The sequence below is a fragment of the Panthera leo genome, chromosome B4 (genome assembly GCF_018350215.1).
Source record: "Panthera leo isolate Ple1 chromosome B4, P.leo_Ple1_pat1.1, whole genome shotgun sequence".
In the NCBI taxonomy this organism is placed as follows: domain Eukaryota; kingdom Metazoa; phylum Chordata; class Mammalia; order Carnivora; family Felidae; genus Panthera; species Panthera leo.
Window position 1 is genome coordinate 10,721,318 of NC_056685.1, and position 27,927 is coordinate 10,749,244.

General features: G+C 47.2%; 1 protein-coding gene across 5 annotated transcripts in view; it reads left to right on the forward strand.

The window, feature by feature from the left end:
- The window catches only part of PROSER2 (proline and serine rich 2), a 45,098-nt gene extending 17,872 nt beyond the window's left edge, over positions 1 to 27,226 (forward strand). For 3 of the 5 annotated variants that reach the window (XM_042944861.1, XM_042944859.1, XM_042944860.1), the window contains exons 2-4: positions 3,060 to 3,276; positions 21,934 to 22,186; positions 24,225 to 27,226. In XM_042944861.1, the coding sequence (XP_042800795.1) occupies positions 3,139 to 3,276; positions 21,934 to 22,186; positions 24,225 to 25,258 (1,425 nt within the window). In that variant the 5' untranslated portion in view covers positions 3,060 to 3,138 and the 3' untranslated portion in view covers positions 25,259 to 27,226. The other 2 variants (XM_042944862.1, XM_042944863.1) reach the window with 2 other exon arrangements.
- The last annotated feature ends 701 nt before the right edge of the window (positions 27,227 to 27,927 follow it).

Consider the following 27,927-nt stretch of genomic DNA (forward strand, 5'->3'; position numbering starts at 1 on the left):
TCCTGTGGTGTTGGGCCTGTCGGGACTTCTCAGCAAGGCTGGTTCTGCTCCTCTGGTAGAAGCTTCTTCATCTGTGGGGTCTCTTAGTCTCCGTTGTTGTGAAGTACGCTGTTTGCAAGCCCAGAGTGAACCCATGGTTGGACAAGGAGGCTAAATATTTTAGGGTGGTAATGACCATCCCGGACTCCTAGCTGTGGTCACTCCCGTCAAACCTGTCTGCCCTGTGTGACGTGCTACTTCTCTCCTTCCATCCCCTTTCCAGGCCAGACTGGAGAAAGAGAGAGGGCTGCTTCTTTGCCCTTCCTCTTCAGAAAACTTAGCTCTCTCCACCACGGACTGCCATGGATTTCATATTTCAGTTGCTAGGGAACTAGGACCAGGGAGCCCCTCGTTCTTAATCCTTCGGAGACCACAGAAGATTGCCACATTGAGCCTGTGAAGGACATCAGACCAGGGTTTTCACTCTCTCCCGGACAACCTCTGCCTTCCGGGGAATGCTGGTTAGCTTCCTCCTGTTCTTTCAAGACAGTAATTTGTCAAAGTCTCAAGGTTATAGTTTTACCATGTCAGAATAGCTTTTAAAAGTGTAGGAACACAAGAGAGAGGTCTGCTCTCGAGTGGCGTGCTAAGTTAGCACCCTCCCGCCATCCTGTGAGCGCCTCAGATGCTGCTCTTACTGCGCACAAGCACGAAATTCCAGACCTTTCCCCGTGGACGAGGCAATTCCACCCGGTTCCTGCCTCACGTGGGGCTGAATCAGCATCTCACTGGCCCATCTTGCATCCCCCTGTTGTGTCTGGGGAAGTTAGTGACCCACATCTCCCTCCTTTCCTTGGAGCATGACTTAACTGTAGTTCAGGAAGGAACTAGAGCAGAGTCAGTGGGTAGGAATGTGCAGATCAGAAAGAATCGAAGCATCCGCGTGTCTTCTCGCATTTCCTGCCCACCTCACCCAGGCCCTGGCTACTCACGGCCCCAGCGATGGGGAATGTTACTGGCTGTGTGGACAGTTTAGATAAAGTCTGTGTATTGTTGAGGCTTGCTTACTATTAAAAAATTTTTAAACTTTTAACGTTTTCTTAAGTCTTTTTGTTTTAACATTTGGAATAATGGCCAACTTTCAAAAAGTACATATATGCCCAGAATCTTCTGTTCCCTAGCCTTGCTCTTAAATTGCCAGTTGAGTTGGGCTGATTCACCTGAAGAATGAAGAGAAACCAAGAGGACTAGTTCCATTTTTGAGCTGTTCTAACACCTTTAGGATTTCCCTAAAAGATCTCACAGTAATTTTTGAAGTGTTTTTAGTTTTTTAAATGTTTATTTATTTTTGAGAGAGAGAGTGAGCAGGGGAAGGGCAGAGAGAGAGGGGGACACAGAATCTGAAGCAGGCTCCAGAACCTGATGCGGGGCTCAAACCCACGAACTGCAACATCATGACCTGAGCCAAAGTTGGACGCTTAACTGACTGAGCCACCTAGGTGCCTCGTAATTTTTGAGGCCTTAAGTGACAAAGTCCACCTAAAGGTGTTCAGTACTGATTGAGCTTTCTCCACAGATGTTCATGTTTCTATTAAAAATGAACACACACGCAAGCATGCGCGCGCACACACACACACACACACACACACACACAGTTGTGCTGATGGATCTCTGAGCTCACGTACCCCTCAGTATTCTTAAAGGGGCTTGTGAGGCCACCTGGCAGTATTTTCAGTTTAGGAAGGAAGAACGTGGGCTTGTATCTCTCCACTTGCCAAAAGCCTCCACAAGAGGCTTACTCCCTTATTCCCTATTAATCTTGTTTGGTCTCCTAGAAGGTTTTGTTGAACTCAATTGTCCATTGTTCAGAGACTGAGCTGAATTTCCTGCTAAAAGAGTCAGAGTATGAAACTAAGGGGCTGATAGGGGGAATTTCAATGTCTTTGTTCCTGAAAGTAAAAATATGAACTTCCTTGTTGTGTTAACTTAAGGTACCTTAGTATCTTATGTAGAAATTGCAAGAGCATCACAGCCTCCAGAGAGTCTAGAATCTCAGAGATGTCACCAGACTTCCTTTCACAACTTCCTAACTCTTGTCACTCTGCTCAATTCTGAACTGCAGTGAAGCTGAAAAGGAACCATAATTTTGTGGTGTCTGAGGTAGAAAAGACTAGAATCAATAATCAGCACAGGGAAATCCTGAATCTGAGTGTGAAGGTGCATGAAGGTGCTGGCCCTAGGTATAAAGGAGGGGCTCAGAACATTACTCTATCAAATTTCCAGCACCAAAGTCATTGTTAGTGCATCCATCCATCTTTTCCTTAAAAAGGATTCTCTTCCTGGCTCTCTGCCTCTCCCCCACTTGTGCTCTGTCTCCCTCCCTCTCTCTCTCTCTCTCTCAAAAATAAACATTAAAAAAGTAAATAAATTGGGGTGCCTGGGTGGCTCAGTCGGTTGAGTGTCCGACTTCAGCTCAGGTCATGACTTCACAGTTCATGGGTTTGAGCCCCGTGTCAGGCTCCGTGCTGACAGCTCAGAGCCTGGAGCCTGCTTTGGATTCTGTGTCTCCCTCCCTCTCTGTCCCTCCCCAACTCATGCTCTGCCTCTCTCTCTCTCTCTCTCTCTAAAGCAACATAATAATTTTAAAATTTTTAATAAAAATAATGTCTATTAAAAATGATTCTTACATCTTCCTAATGGAAAGGTATATAAAGGAGAAATGAAAATGAGCAAACAAAAATTAACTTAGGGGCTCATAATTCCCTTTGTGTTTTTAGAGTTTATTTATTTTTAGAGAGAAAGAGAGAGCAGGGGAGGGGCAGAGAGAGAGAGGGAGAGAATCCCAAGCAGGCTCCACGCTGTCAGCAAAGAGCCCGATGCGGGGCTCAAACTCACGACCCATGAGATCATGACCTGAGCCCGATGCTTAACCAACTGGGCCACCCAGGCGCCCCTGATTCCCTTCATCTTGATGGTCGAGGCTGTGAACCCGGATGACCGTGACCCACGCCCAGCCTTTCGTCTTGGGACTGAGGCCCGGGCCCCCTAACCCTGTCCGCCTGTGCTCCATTTCTCCACAGGTAGCTGCTGCTTCAGCATGGGACGCGGGCCCCTTCCCCACTCCCTGTGAGCGGCCCGGGGGCCCGGGGGTCCGCGGGGATGCCTGTTAGCCGCCAGCAGTCAGAGTCTTCGGAGATGGAGCCGGACGCGTCACCCGGCGGCAGGCTCGGCGACCTGAGCCGAGGGGGCAGCTTGGAGAGCGGAAGCAGCGGTTCCCGCTCCAGGAGTGTCACGCTGGTGAGTGACCGTTGGCTCCGCCTCGGCGGCTGGCTGATTCTGTGCCGGCCCCCCGCCTCCCGGAGGCACGTCTCGGGGCATCCTCTTGGGTTCGCTAGCTCGGCGTCTCCGCATCCGTGCTCTGTCAGGTGGCATCTGATTCGTCATCGTCGTAGGGTCTGCACAGACGCCGAGCCTTGCTCGGCAGCCAGGCGGATCTCGCAGCGGTGGCCGGTGACCCGGCCGCTGAGAGGACCCTGCCCCGAAGGCCGTAGGACACCGGCGGGGGCCTGCTGCCGTTCAGCTCGCGGAGGGTTGAAAGGAGAGAAGGCCTCACGGGGCAAAGCAAATTCACTTCGAAGCGGATTTTTACCTCTTTGCAAATACAAGTGCTTTTGTATCCATCTCTCTCAGGATCCAGGCCCTTACACAGCCTGAGAAAGCTTTGGGGACGCTCACAGAAAGGACATTTAGCTTTAAAGGTGACCCGTCTGCACCCCTTGCCCCTCAAGATACTCATGTTGCAGGAGAGAGACGTTTGTTTTCATAGAGGGAAGGACAGGAGCGAGTGAATGTTGGCCGCACTGCGAATGGTCTCTGTTGTTTATCTCAGGCCCTTCTAGTGGGAGCAGAACTTCCTTCAGCCCTAAAATTAACGCCAGTTGTGTTGAATATAAGATTCATATGGTGTAGAGAGCAGTTAATAGTAATGATAGAATTTATAGACTCCTACTTGTATGTTCTCTTAAACCATCATAGTAACGTGAAATGTTATCTGATTTCATTCACCAGAAGAAAAAATATAGTACAAATTACTCTCTGAATATCCAGGAAACTAGAAGTCCTTAATAATGGAGAAGTATGTAGAAATGACAGATGAACTTGGCAGTAATTAGCAGAGTGTATGCTCCAAAGTATCACGAAGCAGCCTGCTTGGTAGGTGGTGTTTCTTTTTTTTTTTAATATTAAAAAAATTCTTTTTCTTAATTTTTTTTATGTTTATTTATTTTTGAGAGGGAGAGAGACAGAGTGCACGCAGGGGAGGGGCAGAGAGAGAGGGAGACACAGAATCTGAAGCAGGCTCCAGGCTCCGAGCTGTCAGCACAGAGCCAGACATGGGGCTTGAACTCACAGTGAGATCATGACCTGAGCTGAAGCCAGATGCTCAACTGACTGAGCCACTCAGGCACCCCCATTTTTTTTTTTATTTTAAAGAGACAGAGTGCACAAGCTAGGGAGAGGGAGAGAGAAAATCTTAAGCAGTCTCCATGCTTAGCACAGAGCCCAACACGGGGCTCAATACCACGACCCTGGGATCATGACTTGAGCCAAAATCAAAAGTCAGACGCTCAACCGACTAAGCCACCCAGATGCCCCTGTAGACGGTATTTCTAGGACTTGAGGTGGTGACTTAGGTCCTATAGTCTACGGGACCACCCGTGCCAGTGGTGATGGGAAACAGTGTAGAGTTTTCTCAGACGCCCCATGGTAGCTAAAGAAATGGGTGTAGCATGTTAGCAGTCAGGGTATTTGAATTATTTTCTTGTTGAACTTGAGTCTCTTAGCTTGCTTCGTAGCATGGCCTCTTTTGTAGGAGAATGAAATAATAAAGAACCCCCCTCCATCTCCTCCTGGGAGAGACCACAATCCCACGCATGTCAAGTGCTCTGAATTTCAGAAAGGAAAGCTGCTGTGTTTGAATCTCTGTCCTGGTCACATAGGGTCACTCTTCATGCTAACCAGTTAATGCCCTCTTTCATCAAGTCTTAAGGGTGGCTCACACTCACATGCTCCAAAGACATACAGGACTCGAGTGACCTCTATGTCCCATGAGGAGTGGCAGGAAATGACTTTGCTCCACTACCTTCTGTCTCTCTTGTGTGTGTGATTGACTGGCAGCTGGGGGCCACCTTCCAGGTGCACAGCCAACAGATAGGGGAACATGTCCTTCATTCCCAGCAGGTGATCTGGGTGGTGCATCATCACCCAGGCTTAGAAGGCTTAGAAGAAGATGAAAAAGGGCCTCTTGGAGGGATCACGGCTACCAGAGTACCCGCATGGTGTCTTTACTGGAAGAAGCGAGTCTGTAAAGTGAACTCAGGAGTTTACAAGATACTGCCATAGAAACTACAACTTTCCATAGAACGTAGGTATAGGCAGACGGGACGTTAAGGTCTGTCATCTGGCAAATTGGGAGACTATGCGCCATGTTGACGCTTTGTCAGGATGTCATATACAGGAATACATCTTCAGGGATAAAAGCTCTTGTTTGAAGGGAGGTACTCTTAAGTGTCCCTATTAAGGGATACGATTAAGTATCAGTTCCAGAGTCACAAAGAGAAGTGACTTATTTTGGAGCCTTTTGTCATGGGTATTTATTTTATGTTTATTTATTTTGAGAGAGAGAGAAAGAGAGAGTGAGCACACAAGTTGGGGAGGGGAAGAGAGAAGGAGACAGAATCCCAAGCAGGCTTCACACTATCAGCACAGAGCCTGATGCGGGGCTCGAACCCACAAACTGAGAGATCATGACCTGAGCCAAGATCAAGAGTCAGATGCTTAACTGACTGAGCCACCCATGCACCCCTGCCATGGGCATTTTTAGTAATATAGTAGAAATATCACACGCCTGGGTGGCTCAGTCGGTTGAGCATCCCCCTTTGGCTCAGGTCATGATCTCACAGCTTGTGGGTTCAAGCCCCACATCGGGCTCTGTGCTGACAGTTCAGAGCCTGAAGCCTACCTCTGCTTCTGTGTCTCTCTCTCGCTCTGCCCCTAGCCCACTCGCATTCTGTCTCTGTCTCTCTCAAAAATAAATAAACATCAAAAAAAAAAAAAAAAGAAATATCATTAGATTCAAAAGGTGAATCTTACATTTATAAGTATCAGGAGGTCAAGGTGATAGCTCTGCCAACATAGGTCAGGTCAACATAGCTCTGCCACAAGGTGGGGGAAGTGAGGACAACATTAACTACCTCTAATAAAGATTTATGAGCTGTCAGCATTGGCCTGCAAGGTTTTATGGTGAGGTTGAATAGGCATCAGCAGGACATTCTCCAGTATACTTATAATTTCTCTCAAAAAAAAAATCCTTATGCATGTTCAAAGTTACTTTCTTTTTTACTAACCAGTCTGTATCCTAAAAATCAGCTCAGGATAGTAATAAACACAAGGGCATTAGAGACAAGCCCAAGTTCACATTCAACTTTGTCTCCTTTGTAACCTGGGATAAGTTATTCAGTGAATTTTTCCATTAGTTACTTTCTTCATTAGTTAAAAAGAGGGTGATGGGACAATAATTCTTTCCAAGGGACACCGTAAGGACGAACTGGCCAGCACGTAATCGGGCTTACTAACACCAGCCTCTTTGGCAGGCGCCCTTGTAGCTTCCAGGCTGCATGTGATTCCGCTTCATCCTGCTGCCTCTTGTTGAATTTGGTATCTCTGTCTCATTAGTAGTCTTCAGATTTTTTTCTTTGGGATGAGACTAAAGGGAAAACACCCCTTCCCCCAGCATCTCGCAAAGTTCCTAATTCTGGCAGTCTCCCCCTGGGGCATCGCTTTGAACTGAATTTAAAGAATGCCCGCCCTCCACAGTTCTTTTCAATCTGGTAATGTCCTGAAGCAGCACGGTGATGTGTCTGACGCATCTCTGCTCCCCCCAGTGCCTGTCACTATACCTAGTGGAGGATAATTGTGGGCACGGCGTGATAGATTCTACTTTCAAGAAGTGCACAATTAAATTATATTCTTGGGTGCCTGGGTGGCTCAGTCAGTTAAGCGTTGGACTCTTGGTTTCGGCTCAGGTCATGATCTCATGGTTTGTGAATTCAAGCCCTACATCGGGCTCTGTGCTGACAGCAGGAAGCCTGCTTGGGATTCTCTCTCTCTCTCTCTCTCTCTCTCTCTCTCTCTCTCTCTCTGCCCCTCCCCTGCTCTCTCTCACTCCCTCTCAAAATAAACTTAAAAAAATTAAATTGGGGCACCTGGGTGGCTCAGTCAGTTAAGCCTCTGACTCTTGGTTTCAGCTCAGGTCATGATCTCATGGTTTGTGAGTTCGAGCCCCGCATCGGGCTCTGTGCTGACAGCTCAGGGCCTGGAGCCTGCTTCAGATTCTGTGTCTCCCTGTCTCTCTGCCCTCCCCCGCTTGTGGTGTGTGTGTGTGTGTGTGTGTGTGTGTGTGTGTGTCTCTCAAAACTAAACATTAAAAAAATTAAATTACATTCTCATGATATGGGCGTGACCACATAGCTCTGCCACATACCCCACTTGACTACCCATTTCTGCCTGTTGGTGGACACGTCCCAGTCCTGTTTCAGTGCCTTCTGTGTGGACCCCTGCCTGTTTTCAAGCACTTTCCCTTGTGGGAGATCATCGAGCCAACAGTAGTTGTCCTCAGTTGTTACCTCACATTTGTGCATTTGCCTTAGAACCAGCACCCTGAAAATTTTTTTTCAATTTTTAGGCATTTCTTTTTTTTTTTTTTCATTTTTTTATGTTTGTTTATATTTGAGAGAGACAGAGTGTGAGCAGTGGAGGGGCAGAGAAAGAGGGAGACACAGAATCCAAAGCAGGCTCCAGGCTCGGAGCTGTCAGCACAGAGCCCAACGTGGGGCTTGAACCCACGAACTGTGAGATCATGACCTGAGCCGAAGTCGGACACTTAACTGACTTAGCCACCCAGGCGCCCCTCATTTTTTTTTTTTTAAAGCGAGAGCATGAGCAGGGGAGAGGGGCAGAGGGAGAGGGAGAGAATCTCAAGCAGGCTTCACACTGTCAGCACAGAACCTGACATGGGACTCACTCCCACGACCCTGGGATCATGACCTGAGCTGAAATCAAGAGTTGGATGCTCAGCCAACTGAGCCACCCAGGCACCCTGGCATTTCACTTTAAATGGAACTGAAGTTTTCTAAACAACTGTGCAGCACTTGACTTTCACACAAAAGCAATATATTAGCAGCCAGCCCCTTTCACCAGAACCAGCTACACTATTGAAAAATTTGTGAACTTTTGGGGAGTCCAAATGTGGAAAGGAGCTATATGTGTTTATTCTAAGTCATCAGGTCAAAAAGACCTTAAAATGCTCATCTTTTTTAGAATGAGAATCAACCATGGTAGTTTCTCTGCTTGCTTAATCCCTGACCTCAAAAAGACTAGTAAGGACAGTGCTTTTAAGCCTCTAAGTTGTATGGTGTTAAATGCGCCTCTTGGAGGGCTCTTTAAATAAGAGATAACCTAGTTCCGATTTATAGAAGCATTTCTTTTGTAAGCAAGGATTATTTTTGAAAGAAGATAAAACATTAATGCCTGATGTTAGAGTATCCTAAAGTTTTCACACACCAGCTGAGGGGTTGCCTGGGGTATAACAGATCTCTACCCTTTAGAAACTTTCCTTCTGAGCCAGTGCAAGCTAGAAATTAAAGTAGCTGCTTAAATAGGATTGTTGTGGCTCCCCACACGGCCACCGCCATGACCAGGGCCATTCCAAGAAGGCAAAGGATGTGGTCTTTATCATCAAAGGGCTAGTTGTATTTGTATGTGTATTTTGTTTTTCTTGTAAGGAATTCTTCCTCTGAATGCTTTATTTAATGGAAGGCATAGCTAGAACAAGAACAAATTGACCAAATCCTGAAATACTTGAGTAAGAGGCAATCTTTCAAATGTGTTTCTGTTTTGTTTTTTCCTTTGAAACTTCAGGATGGCCTCAGTGCAACACAAGGCAGCGCGTCTTTGCAAAGTTAAGTAAGGCGGTTCTGGAACTGGCTACCTCGGTAGGTGATACAGATCCAGAATAAAAATTTCAAGAAGAATTTGGAGACGTTCAGCAATGATGGCTGTTTAAGGGGACAGAGGAAGCTTTGGGTGTAGGGTTCCCTGTAGTCTTAACCCCGTCGGGCTGGCTTCTGGAGCATATGTCTCACAAAACTGCCCTAGGTGCCAGGGACAGAGGCTGCTTCCTGCTGCTGTGCTTGGGTGCCCCTTCTGTATGTGGTCCTGCAGCCGGCAGGCCTCCTGGAGCTCTCTCTAGGACAGAAGGTGACTGGCTGGTTGAACAGAGTGGGAAACTCTTAATACCCACAGCTCTTAAGAGACTTTTTAATGCACATATTTCTTTGAGGGCGGGCTGGAAACATCTCGAATTCCCAAGCATACCCCTTGTTCATTTTTATCTCCACCTTGGGCAAAAACAGTGATCCCGATTCATTCCTGGGTTTGTTTGGAGATTTACTACTCAGTGAACTGTCCTGAAACCCTCCCTTCTCCCTGAGCTAACACATGTTGTGGCCCTAGAGTCACATAACAAGTCTGTGATCAGACAGCATTTGCCAGCTCCTGATTACGCCCTTCCTTCTCCAAAAGCCTTTGATGCCTTTTGGCCTCACCCGATCTTCATGGAATAAGAAGGTAGAGCAGTGAACACTGTCTGCGTGGCTGGGACGGGTGAAGACAGGGTCAAGCACAGCGACTGGACACAGCAGGGGCTGGATGATTTCAAGGAGAGGAAACAACAGAGGATAGAAAGGAGAGGCAGACTGGTCAGCAGTAACCCCATCTTCCTTGCCATTCTGGATCCTTAGCCTCGCTGAGCCCACAACTTGCTGGTCGAAGCAGCCATTTTACGACAAAGCTTGCATAGCTTTTATAAAAGTTAAATTCAGTAAACGTTTAATAAATGGCTGCTGCGTACAGGAGCACAGCGCGGTTGAGGAGTACGACACGGTTTTCATCTTTTCGGAAACTCGCAATTCAGCGGCAAGTGTGAAGTCCTGGGACAGCGTGACGGGTTTCAGAAGGGATCTGGGAGGGCACACGATACCAGGCATGCGAGGCGGGTCTGTCCTATTGGAACTTCTTTATAATACTGCCTCTTGAAGGAAGCTTAAGGCCGCCAGGGAGCCCAGCTGTAATCCTTCGAAGCCATGGTTCTTTAGATCTGTAATCAAAACCGTGCACACATCTCCTCCCGTGCTGGTTTGTTTGTGTCTCTTTCCGGCCAGAAGTACAGGCTTGAGTTAGCCCTGGTGCAGAATCACCAGGGTGCCTGGGTAGAGATAACCATAATTAAGCCCTTAGACTGGACTGCGGGGAACGCCAGGGCACTTATGGTCTTTCTTAGGAGATTGCCAAGGTAAGCACGGCGTTTAAAGCCATGTCGGGAAGGCCACAGAGGCTGATTTCTCTGTGCTGCTCTCTGCCCCTGTTCTGCCTCAGCTGTGGGACGGTTGGGGGGGGGGCAGGAGGGGATGTCTCTCATCAGCTTAGATTATTAAATCAGCAAAGCCTGACTCAAGCATCTGGAAGGTCATTTTTGGTGTGTGTAAAAAGAAAATGTGAACATCACTTCACACTCAGCCAAAACAACTACTCTAGGCCTGCCCACCTAAGAGACTGGCCGTGAAGAGATCTTGGTTCACTTCAAGAATATTTTTAGCCATCGTAATCTTGTCCATGACTTTCTTTTTGTCTAGAATAGAGTTCTACTACTTCTTTTTTCTCCCTCATGAGGAGTTACCACAATTGTCTCAGTCTGCAGTAGTCAAGCCACATTTCTTTGTTTAAAAGAAAAAAGCCTCAGAACTTAATTAATTCAGTAGTGTTGTAGGCAGGCGTTATTTTAGTAGGAGTAGGGCTCCTCAACTTTCTTGTTCAGCCAAACAGAGGGTTTTTTTTTTTCCGCTCCACACTCCCCCCAGAATGAAACTTGTGTCCCAAATCGGCACTCCCATAGGTGTATCGAGGATTGTTGACTTTTAGAACTGTTGGTAACTTTCGTTATAAAAGCCCGCCATCCATGGCACCTGGCTGGCTCAGTTGGTAGAACATTTGACTCTTGATCTCGGGGTTGTAAGTTCAAGCCCCAGGTGGGGTGTAGAGATTAAAATAAGATCTTAAATAAGATCTTCAAAGTCTCTCATCCAGCTTATCTGGATGTTCCTCTCAGAGCTCCGCTGGGACTAGGCAGACCTTTCTCCTGTCTTCTTCATGTAGGAGGGTACAGACGTCAGCAACACCAGGACTTTGCCTTTCTCACAGGAGACACATATAGCACGCGTGGCAATTACTTAAGTAGATTTAGCATTTTGAATTTTCTGGTTTGAATATAGTAGAGATTATTTCTTCACGACCATAATATACATATTAGGGGAGAAAAGTATATACTCTCACGTTCTTGAAGCAAAGCAGTGTTTCCCTGGGAGGCTGACAGACATTGCCTGATGCCAACATGGCAGGGTCGAATGGGCGAGGTATGGTTCTCTACATAGTTCTTATAGGTCTGGAGATTTGTAGCCCAAATTGGCCACAATTTGGCTGATAGAAAAGAACAAACACCACTGATAGAAAAGAAACTTAAAAAAATGTTCTGCTGCGAGCCCACTTCCTTCCAAACACTAGCACAAACTGGAGTTTTCTTCAGTTCGTTTCTTCCAGAGAAAGCTGCTGTTTTCGTTTGTCCTCACTTCCTATCTTAGTTCTTTGGTGCTGAGTTAGCAAATGCCGCTTTCCAAAAGCACCAGGGACCCCCACTGCTGGGCCTCTGGCTTTCCTCCCTCCTCCACATGAGCCACCAGCCCCCGGCCTTGCTTGCTGCTGCTGTTGTTTTTCAGTATGTGACAGCTGTACTGAGGTGTCATTCATATACCACACGGTTCACCCATTCAAAGTATGCTAGTCAGTGGTTTTTAGTAGATTCACAGAGTTGTACAACCACCATCACAATCACATTTAAAACATTTTCATCACCGGGGCATTCTGGGTGGCTCAGTCGGCTGAGCGCCCGACTTCAGCTCGGGTCATGATCTCGAGGTTCACGGGTTCGAGCCCCGCGTCGGGCTTTGCGCTGACAGCACAGAGCCTGCTTCAGATTCTCTGTCTCCCTCTCTCTCTGCCCCTCCCCCACTCACATTCTTTCTCTTTCTCTCTCTCAAAAATAATTAAACATTAAAAAAATTATTTTAACGTTTCCATCACCCCCAAAGATACCCCGTGCCCTTTAGCCGTCACTCCGTGTTTCCCTCCAGTTCCCTCTCACCTACTTGCTGGCTCTACACACTTGCCTGTTCCCACCTCTGTGCGCTCCACGCATTGCCTCTTCCTCAAGGCCTGTCTCCCTCTCTCGCATCCCTGCCTGGGGGATGGGCAGCGCCAGCATCTCGCGGGGGGGGGGGGGGGGGGGGGGGAGGGGAACAGGAGGAACAGACGGGGCATGTGCCCCTTTCCTGGCCCTGAAGACCCTGTTCCCCTGCCCTTGGCACTGGGCTCCTCTCTGTTTCTGCCTTCTCCTCCCTTCCCAGGTGCAGGCAGAGGCCCGGTTCATGTGGAGGACAGCTTCTTGTCTGGGGAATCAGGCAGCAGACTGAGCCCACAGCTTTTTTGGGGGGGCCGTGCCCCACAGGTCAGCGCTCAAGGCCAGCCTGAGCACAGAGAAGGCGCGTGGGCACACACGCCAGGCTCACAGCCTGTACCAGCCTCTAGCCCCAGGGAGAGACACCAGATGGGGTGAGGATGCAAGAATCTGAGTTTTTGAGGACCCCGGCCTCTGAGCTTGGATAAGTATGTCATTAGAAACAGAAATGAGGTGAACAAAGCAAAAAGCAAGAATAGACTAATTCTAGTCTCGGCCACGCCATGGAGTAGTTAGCAGCTGTATGACCCTCGGAGTCATTTCATTGCCTCTGAACCTGGCGTCACATCTTCCAGTGAAGGAGCTGGACTGATTGATCGGTGTGTTGTGTCTTTCGTCCTGTGGGTCCTGGAATCTGTCTCAGAACACAAAATGGTTGCGTGGGGCCTGCCCTTTCTAAGTCCATTTTCTTTTCTTTTTTTTTAAATAATATATTTTTAAATGTTTGTTTATTTTCAGAGAGAGAGAGCACGAGTGCCCACAGGTGGGGAGGGGCAGAGAGAGAGAGAGAGAGAATCCCCAGAGGCCTCCGCACTGTCAAGTGCAGACTCAGTGTTGACACAGGGCTCCATCCCACGAGCCGTGGGATCATGACCTGAGCTGAAATCAAGAGTCGGACACTTAACTGACTGAGCCACCCAGGCACTCCCTAAGCCTATTTTCCAAATGAAATCTTACGTTGGGACTTCTTGCTTTGATGTTGGATTAGATCTGCGGGGGTTTTATGCTCTGTTCGTATTTTCGCCCCTCACTTGGTGTCAGAAGTCGGCATGTGTCTTAAGCTGAAGGGCTGGTACAGGCCAGTTGCCCGTTTAATTTTACTGTCTGTACACCTAACCAAAGTAGATTCTCTAAGAAACTTGTGCATAGCCCTATCGAAACGCTGAATTGGGGAAGGCAAAGTAGGAGGAAGAGGGTAGAGAGCATTAATATATTTCCTCAGACGTCTTATTTGATTATGGTTGTTACCACTATCACATCATCCTAACCACCCGTGATGGTTGTAATTATTAATTACAGGGGCCTCTGTTATGCCAAGAGCACTAGTGATTTTAGACTTGCAAGGTTTTTCTGTTCCATCACTGTGCTAAACTACTCTGCCTGGAGAGGAGACACATTTGACATGTCTTACGGTGAGTCTGGGGAAGCAGGAGAGTTAGGAGGCTGAGTGCTGAATGCATAGGGGACAGGGTGGTCTGGCAAGATGGAGGTATGTGGGGGAAAGGGGAGGCAGGAATGCCCTACACCATACACTGTGACCCTCCAGATGATCCCACCAGTGTTCAAGAAATTCTAGAAAAATCACAAAATGAACGGTGTCGCTGGATTTCGGAGGAAGCTTTCCTGTTCTGGTTGGCAGAGGGACAAAGCAGACAGACATGGCGAGGAGGCAGCTGACGTTTTGGTCACAGTGACGAGACAGCCTGTAAGCTCTGTGGGTGGTTCAGGGGTGCCTCCCACACAAGGCTCCTCTTTAAGGGTGAACACCCCGGTGGGGCTGCAGCCCTGGGTGAGGGACAGCTACGGGAGAGAAGCTAATAGGAGGTGCTCGTTCTCTGTTTTATTTCTCTCTTTTTTAAGTTTATTTATTATTTATTTTGAGAGAGAGGGGGCGTGGAGAGGCAATGAGGGAGGGGAAGAGAGAGCACGTGAGTGGGGGAGGGGCAGAGGCGAGGGAGAGAGAGAATCCCAGTCAGGCTTCATGTTGTCAGCACAGAACCTGACGCGGCCTCCAACTCAGGAACCATGAGATCATGACCTGAGCCAAGTCGGACGCTTAACCAGCCGAGCCAACCAGGTGCCCCTGATTCTACACTTTAAATCTCTGTCAAATCTCGTCTCTTCCTCTGTTCCCATCACCCCTGCTCTGGTTTAGGTGACCCTTGAAATCTCATCCAGGTTGCTTCCCACATTTGCTATTCCTCACACGATAGCCAACGTGACCTCTCTGGACACAGATATAACTGCCCCCCCTGTGTTTGACTTTCACCCACTTCTTTCAGACTATTGGCAGATATCATTTCCTCACCAAAGTTTTCCAGATCAGACCCCTTTCCCAAAAGTGGGGATTGGTACCCATTTCCTTAACACCCTGTAGTCACCTCGTCAGAGCCATTTCTAGACTCTGAAGTAAATACCTGTTTTCCCATCTAAAGCCCTCTTTAGATGATCAACTAGACAGCAAGAACTTTATTTACGCTGTTGTATTTACATTGCTCGTGTTCAATAGATACTCAAATATTTGCATGTATGATTCAGTAGATGCTATGGAGTAGGCTGGAAGTGTGGTCACATTTAAATCGGACCATAAAGGATAGGTAAGAGGTGGCTATGCAGGGACAGGCACTGATGATGTGAACACAGGCACAGGAGATGTCAGGTGGTTTGATCTGATTAGAGTACAGAGCAAGAGTTGGCAAACTAGAGCCTATGGACCAAATCTAGGCCCCTACCTGTGGTTTTTTTGTTGTTGTTGTTTATATATTTTTGAGAGAGAGCAGACAGAGCATGAGCAGGGAGGGCCAGAGATAGAGGGAGACATAGAAACCAAAGCAGGCTCCAGGCTCTGAGCCATCAGCACAGAGCCTGACATGGGGCTCGAACCCACAAACCGTGAGATCATTGACCCAAGCTGAAATTGGACATTCAACTGACTGAGCCACCCAGGCACCCCTGGACCCTCACTGCCTTTGTAAAGATTTATTGTAACAAAGCTAGACCCGTTCGTTAACATACTGTACATTCACACTACATGGGCAGAGTTGAGTAGTTGCCATGGTAAAGCCTGCAGAACCTAAAATATTTACTCCCTGTCCCCTTACGGAGGAAGTTACCACCCCTGCAGTAGAGGAGAAAGGGGAGAGCAGTAAAGAGATGAAATGTGAAAAGTAGGTAGGGCTGGATCCTGGAATTCTCAGAATAAAGTGTAAATTCCTTAGTCACATGTTCTGTAGATGACCATATTGGGTTTTTTAAAACCTATTTCTCTTGCCCTTGGTCCAGTGCTCAATAGAAAATAGTCAGGAACGCTTTATGCCCATTTTCCCTCACAGTACCTTGCCCCTCTTCTAATGCCTTTCACACTGATCCTGTTTTTACAGGGAGTGTTGAAGTTTTCAGGGACTGTACACTGCTAGGTATGCAGACTGATAAAATTACACGGATCTAGTTAATATGAACCTGCTCTAATTTCAGCTAGAGAAAAAGTATTCTTAAACTCAGTCTTTCCTCCCCACCCCACCCCCAAAACATCTCAGGAAAGGTGGAGCAAAAAGATAAGCTAAGAACTAAAATTAAAATCCTAGGGCACATTGTTCCAAAAGTTGACATTTAAAAAAATTTTTTTAATGTTTATTATTTAAATTTTGAAAGAGAGACAGAATGAGAGCAGGGGAGGGGCAGAGAGAAAGAGGGAGACACAGAATCCGAAGCAGACTCCAGGCTCTGAACTGTCAGCACAGAGCCCAAGGTGGGGCTCAAACCCACACACTGCAAGACCATCACCTGAACCGAAGTCAGACATTCAACCGACTGAGCCACCCAGGTGCTTGTAAAACTTGACATTTTAAAAAGATATATACAAAACTTGATGGCAAAAAGAGGAAAATTCCAGGCCAGTCTGTCTTGTGAACAGAGATGCAGAAAGTCTAAACAAAATATTAGCAAATCAAATTCAGTGATGTATAAAAAAGATAGCATCACAACCAGATTGGCCGTGTTCCAAGAATGCAAGGTTGGTTTAATATTTGAAAATCAATCATTGCAATTCAGCTCTTGGACAGAATAAAGGAGAAAAGGGATATGATCGTCTCTCCTCAGCCTCCTCGGCCACATCATCCTTTATGTGGGGAGTTGTCCTGTGGGATGTGGAACACCGCTCCTGGCCTCCACCCCCTAGATGCCAGCGGTGCCCACCCATCTGTGACAACCAGAAGTGTTTCCAGGCACTGCCAAATGCCCTGTGAAGGGGAACCTCTCCACCTGCTGAGAACCACTATAATACATAAAAAGAGATTTGACAAAATCTAAAACCCACTCATTATCTTAAAAGCAAACACACTTCGGGCGCCTGGGTGGCTCAGTCGGTTGAGCGTCCGACTTCGGCTCAGGTCACGATCTCACAGTTTGTGAGTTCGAGCTCCATGTCGGGCTCTGTGCTGACAGCTCGGAGCTTGGAGCCTGCTTCAGATTCTGTGTCTCCTCTCTCTCTGCCCCATCCCCGTTCACGCTTTGTCTCACTCTGTTTCTCAAAAATAAATAAATGTAAAAAAAAGAAATGTTTAAACAGACAAACAAACACACTTGGGGGCACCTGGGTGGCTCGGGCTGGAAACTGCAAGACATTCTCAAGAGAAGTCACAGAACCAAATCAGTGCCTACCCAACATTAGCACGTTAGTATTTCCCAGAGTGTATGTTAACACAGAGACTGGAGGCCCTTAATGTTCCTGATGCAGCAGATCTAAGGTGGGGCCCAAGCATTTGTAGTTCTAGGTGCTGTGGCTGCTGGTCGAAGGGCCACAGTGTGAGAGCCACTAATCTGAGTAAGTGAGGGCGTGTACCATATCAGAGGAGTCAGAACGTTGGAAAATTCAGTTCTCCTCAACTTGAGGAACTTCTGTGTAGTCCCCGTCAAAGTCCCGGCAGAGGTGTGTGTGTGTGTGTGTGTGTGTGTGTGTGTGTGTGTGTGTGTAGCTGGGTGTCTGGAAACTGACAAGCTGATACTAAAATTTACATGGAAGTAAAAAGGGTCGAAAGAGCTATCACAGACTTAAAGACGAACAGCAGAACTGGAGGGCTTTAAACTACCAGATCTGGAGACTTGTAATAATTAAAACAATGTTTTAGGGGTTCCTCGGTGGCTCAGTCAGTTAAGCAACAGACTTGGGCTCAGGTCATGATCTCACATTTGTGAGTTCAAGCCCCACGTTCGGCTCTCTGCTGTCAATGCAGAGCCTGCTTCAGATCTTTGTCTCCCTCTCTTTCTGCCCCTCCCCTGCTCTTGCGTACACGTTTATTTTTCTCTCTCAAAAGTAAACATTTTAAAAAAAGAAACACTGTATTAGTGGTATATGAGTAGACAAGTAGACAAACAGATAAGAGAATTCATAAACAGACAGACACATATACTGTCATTTGACTTACAACCAAGGGAATATGCAGTATTCAGGGATAGTATTTTCAAGGTCCGGTGCTGGACAATTGGATGTCAACTTAGAAAACAATGAGGGGCACCTGGGTGGCTCAGTCTGTTAAGCATCTGACCCTTGATTTCCATTCTGGTCATGATCTCGTGGTTGTGAGTTCGAGCCCCGTGGCAGGCTGTGCACTGACAGTTTGGAGCCTGCTTGGGATTCTCTCTCCCCCTCTCTCCTGCTTGCCTGCTATCTCTCTCTCTCCAAAATAAATAAATAAACATTAAAAAAAGAAGACAATGACTCTTGACCTCATGCCATACAGAAAAGTTCATTCCAGATTAATTGTCGCACTGAATATGGAAAGTTAAAAATAATGCTTCTAGAATAAAACAGGTGAGTATCTCCATGACCATGGAGTTGGTAGTGGTTTCCTAAATAGGACACAAAAAACTCTAACCATGAAACTTTACGCTACATTAAAATTAAGGACTAGCCATCACAAGACTCCCATTAGGAGAGAGAAAAGGGAAGCTAGTGAGTAGTGGCCGATACTTGCAATAAATATTTCCAGTAAAAGATTTCTATCTAGTATGTATAGTCCTGTATTTTTAAAAAGACAACTGGATAGAAAAATAGGCAAAAGATTTGAACAGGCACTTTGTATGAGGATCTCCAAATGGCTAGTTAAGTATCATGGGGAAAAAACATGGCCCAACACTGTTCATCTTCTTGGGAATGGACCGGACATCAGAATGAGACTCGCGTATGCCAGCTGCATGGGGAGAACAAGCAGGCGTGCCCATGGGAATCACACTGGGACAGGCATTTGGGAGAACTGTTTGTATCTACCATAATGGACACATATCTGTGACCCAGCACTTGTATATAGGTTTATATCTGGTGGATGTGTATTGCTTATTCTCCCGAGCCGCATTCTGCTCTGTCTCCTGACCCAACCCATGCTGTGGATCTCTCTCCAGAGACTTTCCATTCTGTCTGCCCACCGAACCCGGGTGCAGACAGGTGCCTTTCCCTGAATCCTCCGGCCTTGAGGATCAAGCTAATACAGTCAAGCCCGGTGGAGACATTTGCATGTATTCTTGGGTTAATTATACCAAAAACAAATGGATGCCTTAAACGAAAGAACGGTCTCTAAATCTGTGGAGCCAGCAGGCTCTGGGATGGTCTGGGAGTCAGGTGCTTTGGGCGGGCTGGCGCGCATTTGCGTAACCTCTCAGATCCCAGTGTGAAAAGCATTCCCCTGCACCGCCTGGGTCAGCTCTTAACTGAGTTTGCTTCCACACCTTTTCTGTTGTTTTATCAAAGTTCACACTCATGGAGGGTCAAGTAGCTTCAAAGTGTTATGAAAAGCACCCCTCCCCCAACTTCCTACTCACTAGAGGACACGACTTTTAACTCCTACCCATTTGTTATTTGCTTTCTAATTGACATTTTACTCTATATCCTCCCAGTATTTTATGTATGTGGGTATATATTAAGTATGCACATACTTGAGAGACAACTCTTACTTTCCATCTGCATTTTTCTCACTTAGCATTACATTGTTCGGAAAACACCATTTAAGATTCCTGTGTAATATTCTGTCTGTGAATGTGCCTTGATTTGTTTAACCATACCCTTATTGTTGGACATTTTTTTTAATGTTTATTTATTTTGAGAGAGAGCGAGGGAGTAAAGGAGATGCAGAGAGAGGGAGAGAGAGAATCCCAAGCAGGCTCCATTCTGTTAGCACAGAGCCTGATGCAGGGCTCGATCTCACAACCACAAGATCATGACCAGAGCAGAAATCAAAGAGTCAGATGCTTAACCAACTGAGCCACCCAGGCACCCCTGGACATTTTTGTTCTCTCGCTACTGTGAATATGAATATAATTAATATATATGCATGTGTGTGTGTGTGTGTGCATGTAGGTGTGTGTATGTGTGCACGTTACTCTAGGTAAATGGGTTCATAGATATGTGATTTTTCTCATAACCATAGTTTTCTATGGTTAATAACCTTTCGGGTTTTATTTGCTTGCTTTGTGCTCTCAGCCCTCTGGCTTGCTGTGCATCAGACTGGTTGTTGTCTGCACGGCTGACGTCCCGGGGATGTCAGTTGAGTCCCGAGATCCCCTTTGGCTTTCTCTCATCCTCCCCTGGTCCTGTGTTGTTTCTTGGTTTACTCCCTCATCTAGGGGAAAACCACATTCCCCTACCACCCTGCAGAAGCTTTCTGAGAAAGGCATATGTGGGGGATGCACTGTGTAGACCTCACGTATCTTAAAACATCTTTATTCTACCATAACCTTAATTTGGTTAGGGGTAGAATTCTAGTTCTCCATTCACTCCGAATCTTAAAGGAATCATGACACTATCTTCTGGCTTCCTGCTGAGAAGTCTGTTGCTGTTCTGATTCCTGGTCTTTTGTTTTGTGACCTGTCTTTTCTCTCTGGGGAGCTTTCACGATCTTGCCCTTGTCCTCCGGTGTCGTCGGTGTCCTGAGATTTCACAGGGAGGTCCCTCAGCCCGCATAGGTCTGTTTCATTCTTGTTCATTAGATTTTCTGACGGCCCTTTACATTCGGAAACTCAGGTCTCTCAGCCCAGGGGCCTCTCCTTATTTTACTTATTTATTTTGATTACTTTCTTCCCCTCTACTTTTCTGATTTATCTTTCTGGAGCTCTCATTATTTCAGATGTTGGCCCTCCCATACTTATCCTCTGATTTTCTTATCTTCCTTATTTTAAAACAAATTTTGACTATTTGTTTTACTTTACTAGTGTCTCCACTTTACCTTGTAGGCTTTTATTTCGTTTTTCAGTCCTGTGGTCCGAGTGTTAATTTCGAAGAGCTGTGTTTTTGTCTTGTGGGGTTTTTTTTTTTAAATAAGATCATATTCTTGATGGATTCAGTATCTCCACAACTCCCTGAGGATATGAATGGTAATCTTGTTGAAATTGTCATCATTCTGCATAGTTTGTTTTTGTAAATTGCTTTCTTTTCCTTTTTGTCTGTTCGGCTGCGTCTTTCATGGTGAGACTCCGTGATCCTTAGGCGTGTGCAAGTGTTTAAGAGGAGAACGTTGAGAAGCTGGTCAGAAATCAGGGGGTTGGTTGACTGTCCTCTCCCCTGTAGGGGCATGTGGCTGAGCTGCTTCGTTGGGGAGCCCATGGCGTCGGCCCCTTTGGCCCTTGGATTCAGATACCTCAGGGAAGACTTCCAGACTTCAGTCCAGAGGGCATCAGGTTGGCTTCCTTTACTGCTCGTTTTCATTGTGGTCTCTCACTGTCAACTCTGCTTCAGATCCCTCTTTTACCTTCTTTTAAAAAACATCTAGTTTTCTGCCGGGATGACCTCATTCCTGCTGAACCACTTCTGCTCTTTACACAGAAGTGGCCCTTCCTCTTGGCCCTCTTGGCCCCGCTCCTCTTGGCCCCGCTCCCAGTACCCTCAGCACCTGCGAATGGGGGGGCAGCGAGGGGCTCCCTTGTACTCAGCAGGTGGGTCACCGGCTTCCCACAGCTGCTAAAAATCATATTCCTTGGGTCTCCGGAGTCGGCTGCACCTGTCCTGCGGCTGCCTAACTTCTCACACTCTGTTACTGCTGTCTCTTTTCCTCTTCTTTTTTGTCTTTGTGATTGGTGCCTTCCAACAAAAATGAATCCCATTATTGTTTTCGTGAGGTTTCTGGAGGAGAGGAAGCTAAATATGTGCATTCATGGCCATTGTCTTTATCCAAAGATGTCCCCCACTGCTATTGTGGGAAGACATCAGAGAGCAGGAAGTCGAGAACAGTGTTCCTTCCCAAGGAGGCTTGGAGAAGAATTCTTTTTCTGCCATTGACTCCCTAGGAGCCATAAGACTGGAGTTAATAATAGATTCTAAGACGCTTTACTTGCTACAGTTTCTTGGCAGCGTTCTTTTTCACGCAGGTACCACGGGGAGGACACAGGCACGGGTTTGTCAGTGGGGCTACCTGAATGGCAGATCCTCCCCGACGGGAACTTGTCGAGGGACGTGGATTCCACCCAGGGCTCTGCAAGAGATCCTGACTTTGTCATGGCTTCTCTCTTCAGCAAAACAACTGTTTGCTTTCTCCCTTCCGTTCCCAACCCCCACACCCGTTACACAGGATGATGAGAGCCTCAAGTACCTGACACATGAGGAAAAGGATGTCATCCTGTTTTTTGAAGAGACTATTGATTCCCTGGAAGATGATTGTGAGGAGCAAGTCCTGTGTGACAGCGGTGTGCACTCCCACTCTCCAGGGTCTCTGGACGAGAGCACTTCCAGTCACTTGGAGCCAGGAGATGTCATCGATTTAGTGCAGCCGGCACCTGAGGAGGGGGAACCCGAGTTCCTCCCGGCTGCGACTGAGACAGCAGGTGAGGAGCAAAGCCCAGTCCCCAGCCTCTGACTCGGTTCGTTAGTGTCATTCGGGACACTGTGGTCTTCCCGTGTGTGTGCCAGTGTGGACGCTGTGGGGGTTTTTGCAGGGTGGAGTTTGAGTATCCAACCAGTAGATGCTTTCGTAGCATATTAGGAGATAACACATGAAGGGAAAGTTCAAAGGAACTAGAATAAAGAATGAGACTGGCAGACCATACGAATCTATTTCATATACAGTAAAACCTTGGTTTGTGAGCATAATTCGTTCCAGAAACATGCTTGTAATCCAAAGCACTCGTATATCAAAGCGAATTTCAAGAACCATTGGCTCGGTTGTGATCATGTGATGTTCAGCATCACGTACTACTGATATCAGTCTTGCTCGTTTATTAAGTTAAAATTTATTGGAAACGTTTGCTTGTCTTGGGGCGCCTGGGTGGCTCAGTCGGTTAAGTGTCCAACTTCAGCTCAGGTCATGATCTCGTGGCTTTTGAGTCTGAGCCCCGTGTCAGGCTCTGTGCTGACAGATAGCTCAGAGCCTGGAGGCTGCTTCCGATTCTGTGTCTCCCTCTCTCTCTGCCCCATCCCTGCTCGCACTCTGTCTCTCAAAAATGAATAAAATTTTTGTTAATATTAAAAAAAAAAAAGAAAGTTTGCTCATCTTGTGGAACACTCGCAGATCATGTTACTTGCAACCCAAGGCTTTACTGTATAGTAAAAAGAAAGAAAGAAAATTGGAATTGACTTCCAGGTATAACAATTCATTCTACAAACAGAACATACAAGGTTCTGTTTATATATATTTTTTTAGCCTGTGAGGTTTAATCTCAGATTTTGAACAATCTTATGCCCCCTCTTTCTATGGCATGACTTCCCAAGTTGGGAGTATTTGGGCTAAAAAGTTAGCTGGTTCAGGAAAACAGGAAAAGGGCAGCAAGAGTTTGGCTTAGTGTCTACTTTGCAGGTCTGTTGGATTCAGGGCAGCCTCAAAGGAGAGGCGTGCTTTTTGTCCTTTGAGTGCTGTGAGAACAGCAAGGGGGTGGATGAGGTGGGATTGTCTTGCACTGTTTCTCCTGACTGGAAAAGATGTTGGAAATAAACATAGCAAGGGGATAAGGATTAGAAAGGAGGAGGGAAAAACAGAAGGGAAAGTATTTTGGCTCTTACTACAAAATACTGCCATTTGTCACAAGCGTCTAGAAATACTTTTTCTCCCTCTGTGTGCGTGTGTGTGCTTGTGAGGCTGTGCATTACACCGATTTCACAGACTGGGGTTCCAGACTCCAGATGAGGAGCTTAGTTTACAGCCGTGTCTTCAAAGAAGAGACTTAATTACAGATGTCCCGTTTTTATCACACGTCTTTGAAGTGTAGTTCCTAAAATGCATTTGCACCTGCTGGTCCTTTAAAAGTGCCAGATCATCTGCTTGTGCCAAGGAAAACACTTAATGGAGAGAAAGCCGCCTTGCCCATCAGTGTCTAACATGATACTTCCACAGCGGTTTTAAGTGCCTGCCCCAGCAGGCGTTGGGTGAGATTCTGAGGATACAGGGATAAAAATTAGACACGGCTTACAGTTTTGCAGTGGGAGACAGGTGCGTGATTGTAAGTGCAAATAGTATTGGGTGACCTGCGATCTGTATCTGTTTAGGCGGAGGAGGATGCCACCCGTCCGTCCCGTCTCCATTTTCCCTCGGTGACACCCCCTCCCAGGAGGGTTATCGTTCCCTCCTGTTTACTCGCCTCCTTAGAAGCCTGCCTGCGCGTGCGCGGTGTGCGTCCCAGGTCCCGAGCATTCAGACGCGAGTCTTTTACCATCACTGATCGTTTCCTTCTTGCCAAGTAGGGGGTGAGACTCACCCAGGACCTTCTCCTTCACTGTTCCAGGGAGTTTAGGTGACAGGAGGTGCTGCTGCTGACAATGGCATTATGTCCCCCTGGGGCGGGGGGGGCTCTTAAATTCAGCAAGAAAGCAATGGGATGCATTTATTTTTACATAAGGTGGTAGCTTATGAAGATTCTGCCTCCTTTTCAGGGGCTGGCCCTGCCGGGAAGGAAGACAGTCCGGTCCTCGAATGCGGGAAACCAGAGGCCCAGGGTCGTCCATCACCAGACCCCGAGGCTCCAGAGGCCCCTCCGGTGCTGCCCTCCCAGCCGGTGGCTGCCCTGGCGACAGAGCCCCCCAGGAGAGAGCTGCCGGCCCCCGCTGCTCCCGCGGAGCACCCCAAACTGCCCCGCTCCGTTCCCACCCCCCTGGTTATCGCTCAGAAAATGTCCGAGAAGTTGGCGGGAAGTGAAACATTTTCACCGGCGTCCCCCACCGAGGAGGGCAGGCCCGGGGAGTGGAGGACGCTGCCCTCGGCGACCCCTCGGACGGGGGGCCGCCTCCCGTGGCACAGACACCCGGCGCAGCCGGGGCCCAAGGTTCACCGCTTCCCCAGCAACATCAGCGTGACCAACAGCGCGGGGAAGGAGTTCAACAAGACCATCTCCAGGGCGGCGGTCAGCGTGCAGGAGCGGAAGGCCCGGGTGTTGGCCAACATCAACGGGGTCTCTTTCCTGTCCCCGGGGGACCCCGAAGGCCGGGCCCCCGGGGGTGACCTCGCAGAGCAGGGGAGCAGCGGCTCTCCGGAGCAGGGGCCGCGTGGCCGGAGCGAGGCCGGCCCCGTCCACGAAGCCGTGTCCGTGCAGGCCGGCGGGCAGCCCGGCGCTCAGCGGTCCCGAGGCGTGCAGACGGAATGGTCCCCGCCGCTGGCCAACGGCTTCCAGAGCATCCACGACGTCCTGAAGAGCGAGCCCAGTGCCTTCGTCTCGACCGGAAAAACTGTCACCTTCCGTCCAGACCCGGCTCTCACCAGCAAACTCGCTCGCCAGAACGCCAGCAAGAGCTTTTACGAGCACCGGCAGCCGGACTGCGGCCAGGATGCTAGGAAGCGGTCAGGTTCACTGCCCAGGGCTGTGGGCTTCAGACCCCAGGGCATCACCGTCCAGTTCTCTGGCCGCGGTTCCACGGAGGAGGCCCGCCGGGAGGCCTTGCGGAAGCTCGGCCTCCTCAAGGAGAACTTGTGATGGAGAATGAGAGCGGGGCTGGGGAGGCTGGGTGGCCAGGGCAGGGGGTGTGCACGTAAGGGGCGGAGCAACAGCCCCCGTGCTGTGCCCTGTGCAGGGAGACACGTGACAGGTGCCAGGACTCCGTGGTCTGGGCCGAGGGACTGGGGACAGTAAGTGCCACCCGGCTCTGTGGCCGCATCTGAGTAGGAATAGCCTTCTGTGAAAGACAGTCCGGCCCCATATCTTGTCTTCCTTTTTCCGGGGGCTCAGAGAATAACCGTTAACACCCGAAATGCCATCGTATCTTTTGAGGATTCAGAAGGAGGGGGATTGGGTCTGATTTGTTATTCTTCAGTCCCTAATGTTGACTTTTATCCCAAGGACGTGACACACAAGCCAGTTTAGGTCTCTTACACTCAGTTATCTATGACAGGGATCTCCCCCTCCTTTTCTAAGAAAATAAAAACGAAATGCCTGTTTAATTTTCGTAATGTCTTCAAATACTTCTTTGGGTCTTCTGTTTGGTTCTGAAGGATAAAGGATGGTGTGTTAGCCCTAGACGTGCCTTTGTTTCTGGGTAGAATTTGGTTTGCCTGTTTTTTAATTGAAAATTGAAATGAAACCTTTAGAGTATGATTTACTATAATTTTGAGTTCTGGGAGTGGAATGGAAAAGGGTGGATTTGGAAAAGGTGGTAATTTTCAGAAAGCAAGTCTGATCAGACCGCGGGGGCCATGTCACTGGGGGATACGTGGGTGAGTGTGTATTGTGTATATATGTGTACATAATATGTGTTTATAGAAGCCTATGTGCGCGCACGCACACACACACACACACACACAGGTATCGTATGCACATTCATTAGTACACATACATAAACTTCTTAAAACCCTATCAAGTGACTACAGGATGCGAGACAGGCCTTCCCATTCCCTTGACAGATGCTGCTGTCCCAGCTGTGATGGGTGACATCAAGACTGGCACCTTGAAAAGGGCACATCTCCATAATCAAAGTGCTTTCTCCTCACCCATAAGTTGCTCTGTACACAAGAAGAGTAATAGCCCAGGTAGGCTTCCAGATAAGCAGACAGTTCCTTCTTTAGAGAAGAACACTTTTAAGAGATGTATCACCAAATTTTAACCTGCTTTCAGCTTATCACCCAATTTTAGTTGTGCATGTTCCAAGGCAGCTACCGAACAGACGGAAACAAAGAAATTCTTAAGACCCCTTCGTGTTCTGGGAGCAAGACCTTGGGATTAGTTTTCAAGGGGAAAAAGCAGCAAACTGGTTTACACGATGTGAAAAGAACTGTATTCTCCCAGACTATGTTTTACAAGCTGAGTTGTAGCCACAAGCATTATTAAAACTATTTAAGGCTGGAGTCTTAAGTCTCTAAAAATAGACTGGGAAGGGCCACGCTTTTAAGTCACACCCTTCTGTTATTCTGTCTCAGCCAGTGTCACAGAATCAGTTTCTTCCTGTTGAGTATTATTTCAATTCATACTTTTAAATGTGCTGTGAAGTGCATCCTTTATAGTATTCGTATATAGTATGTATCTGCCTTATAGCAAGTTACATAAAATGATTGTCATTTTTTTCCTTAGGACTATAGTTTTTAGTGTCTCATCCGGCCCGTGTCCTCCTGAAATAATCTTATAGACTCTTGATGGATTTAATTTAAATAGGTGCTTTGATTTTTTTGGTTTTGAAAATAGTTTTTATTGTACTCCTATTTATGTTGGATTTGTTTGAAGAAGTCTTGAGGGATGTATTACCTTTTTACAAAGTGAGATGCCGTACATGGTGTTTCAAATTAGAGGGTCTTGATTATGGCTGACATTTTAAACATCCTTTAAATACGAGGATTATCTCTTTTAAGTTATCCTATGACTTCATTGTGATTAAGGTGAACTTGACTATACAGGAGTATATTTGTTCTCGTAATGACATTTTTGGAAAAATAAATGTAGAGATTTAAGTATAAACAGCTTTGTTTTTGCATTTTATACTTACACTCAGTTATTTTAAGTGGTTATAACCTTTCCTTCTATTTATTCATAATTATACTGGCTATTAATCTGGTCATTTCTTGGGCCCCGAACCCTAGTAATGAAAGCCATGTTTTGTATGAGGCTCAAATTACAGCTGCTGATGAACTAACTCCTGTATGTGTGCGTATCACATTAACAAAAACATCTACTTTGCAAAGAGGCATTAGACATTCACAAGGGGTCATCTTCAAGGGAATTGTAAGGACCACATTTCAAAGCAAAATTGTAACGAAAAGAAAAGATGAATCTTAAGTGCCTAATTGTTTTCAAAGTGATACCTGTAAATCATTCTCCATTTATCTTAATACTTGAAATCAGGGGGAAGAAAATTTTTTGCTTTTAGGAGGGTATGTACACATGGCCAAACCAGAGTCTCACCTGCAAACAGTAATACTTAGCAGTTACCAGAGTGAAGCATCTGTCCCGGCCCCTCTCCTGCCCGCTCCGCTGGGTGACTTCTCTGTGCCTGCTAATCCACACAAAACTGGCAGAAAGTCTGATCTCTGCTTTTCTCACCCCAGCTCACACTGTCCTCTCACAAGCCCTGTTGAGGCACAGGGTGTCACTGAGTCTCTCAAAGTGCACACGGCCTGAGCCTGCTCCAGTATGGGGTTCTTCATGCAAGATTCCTCATG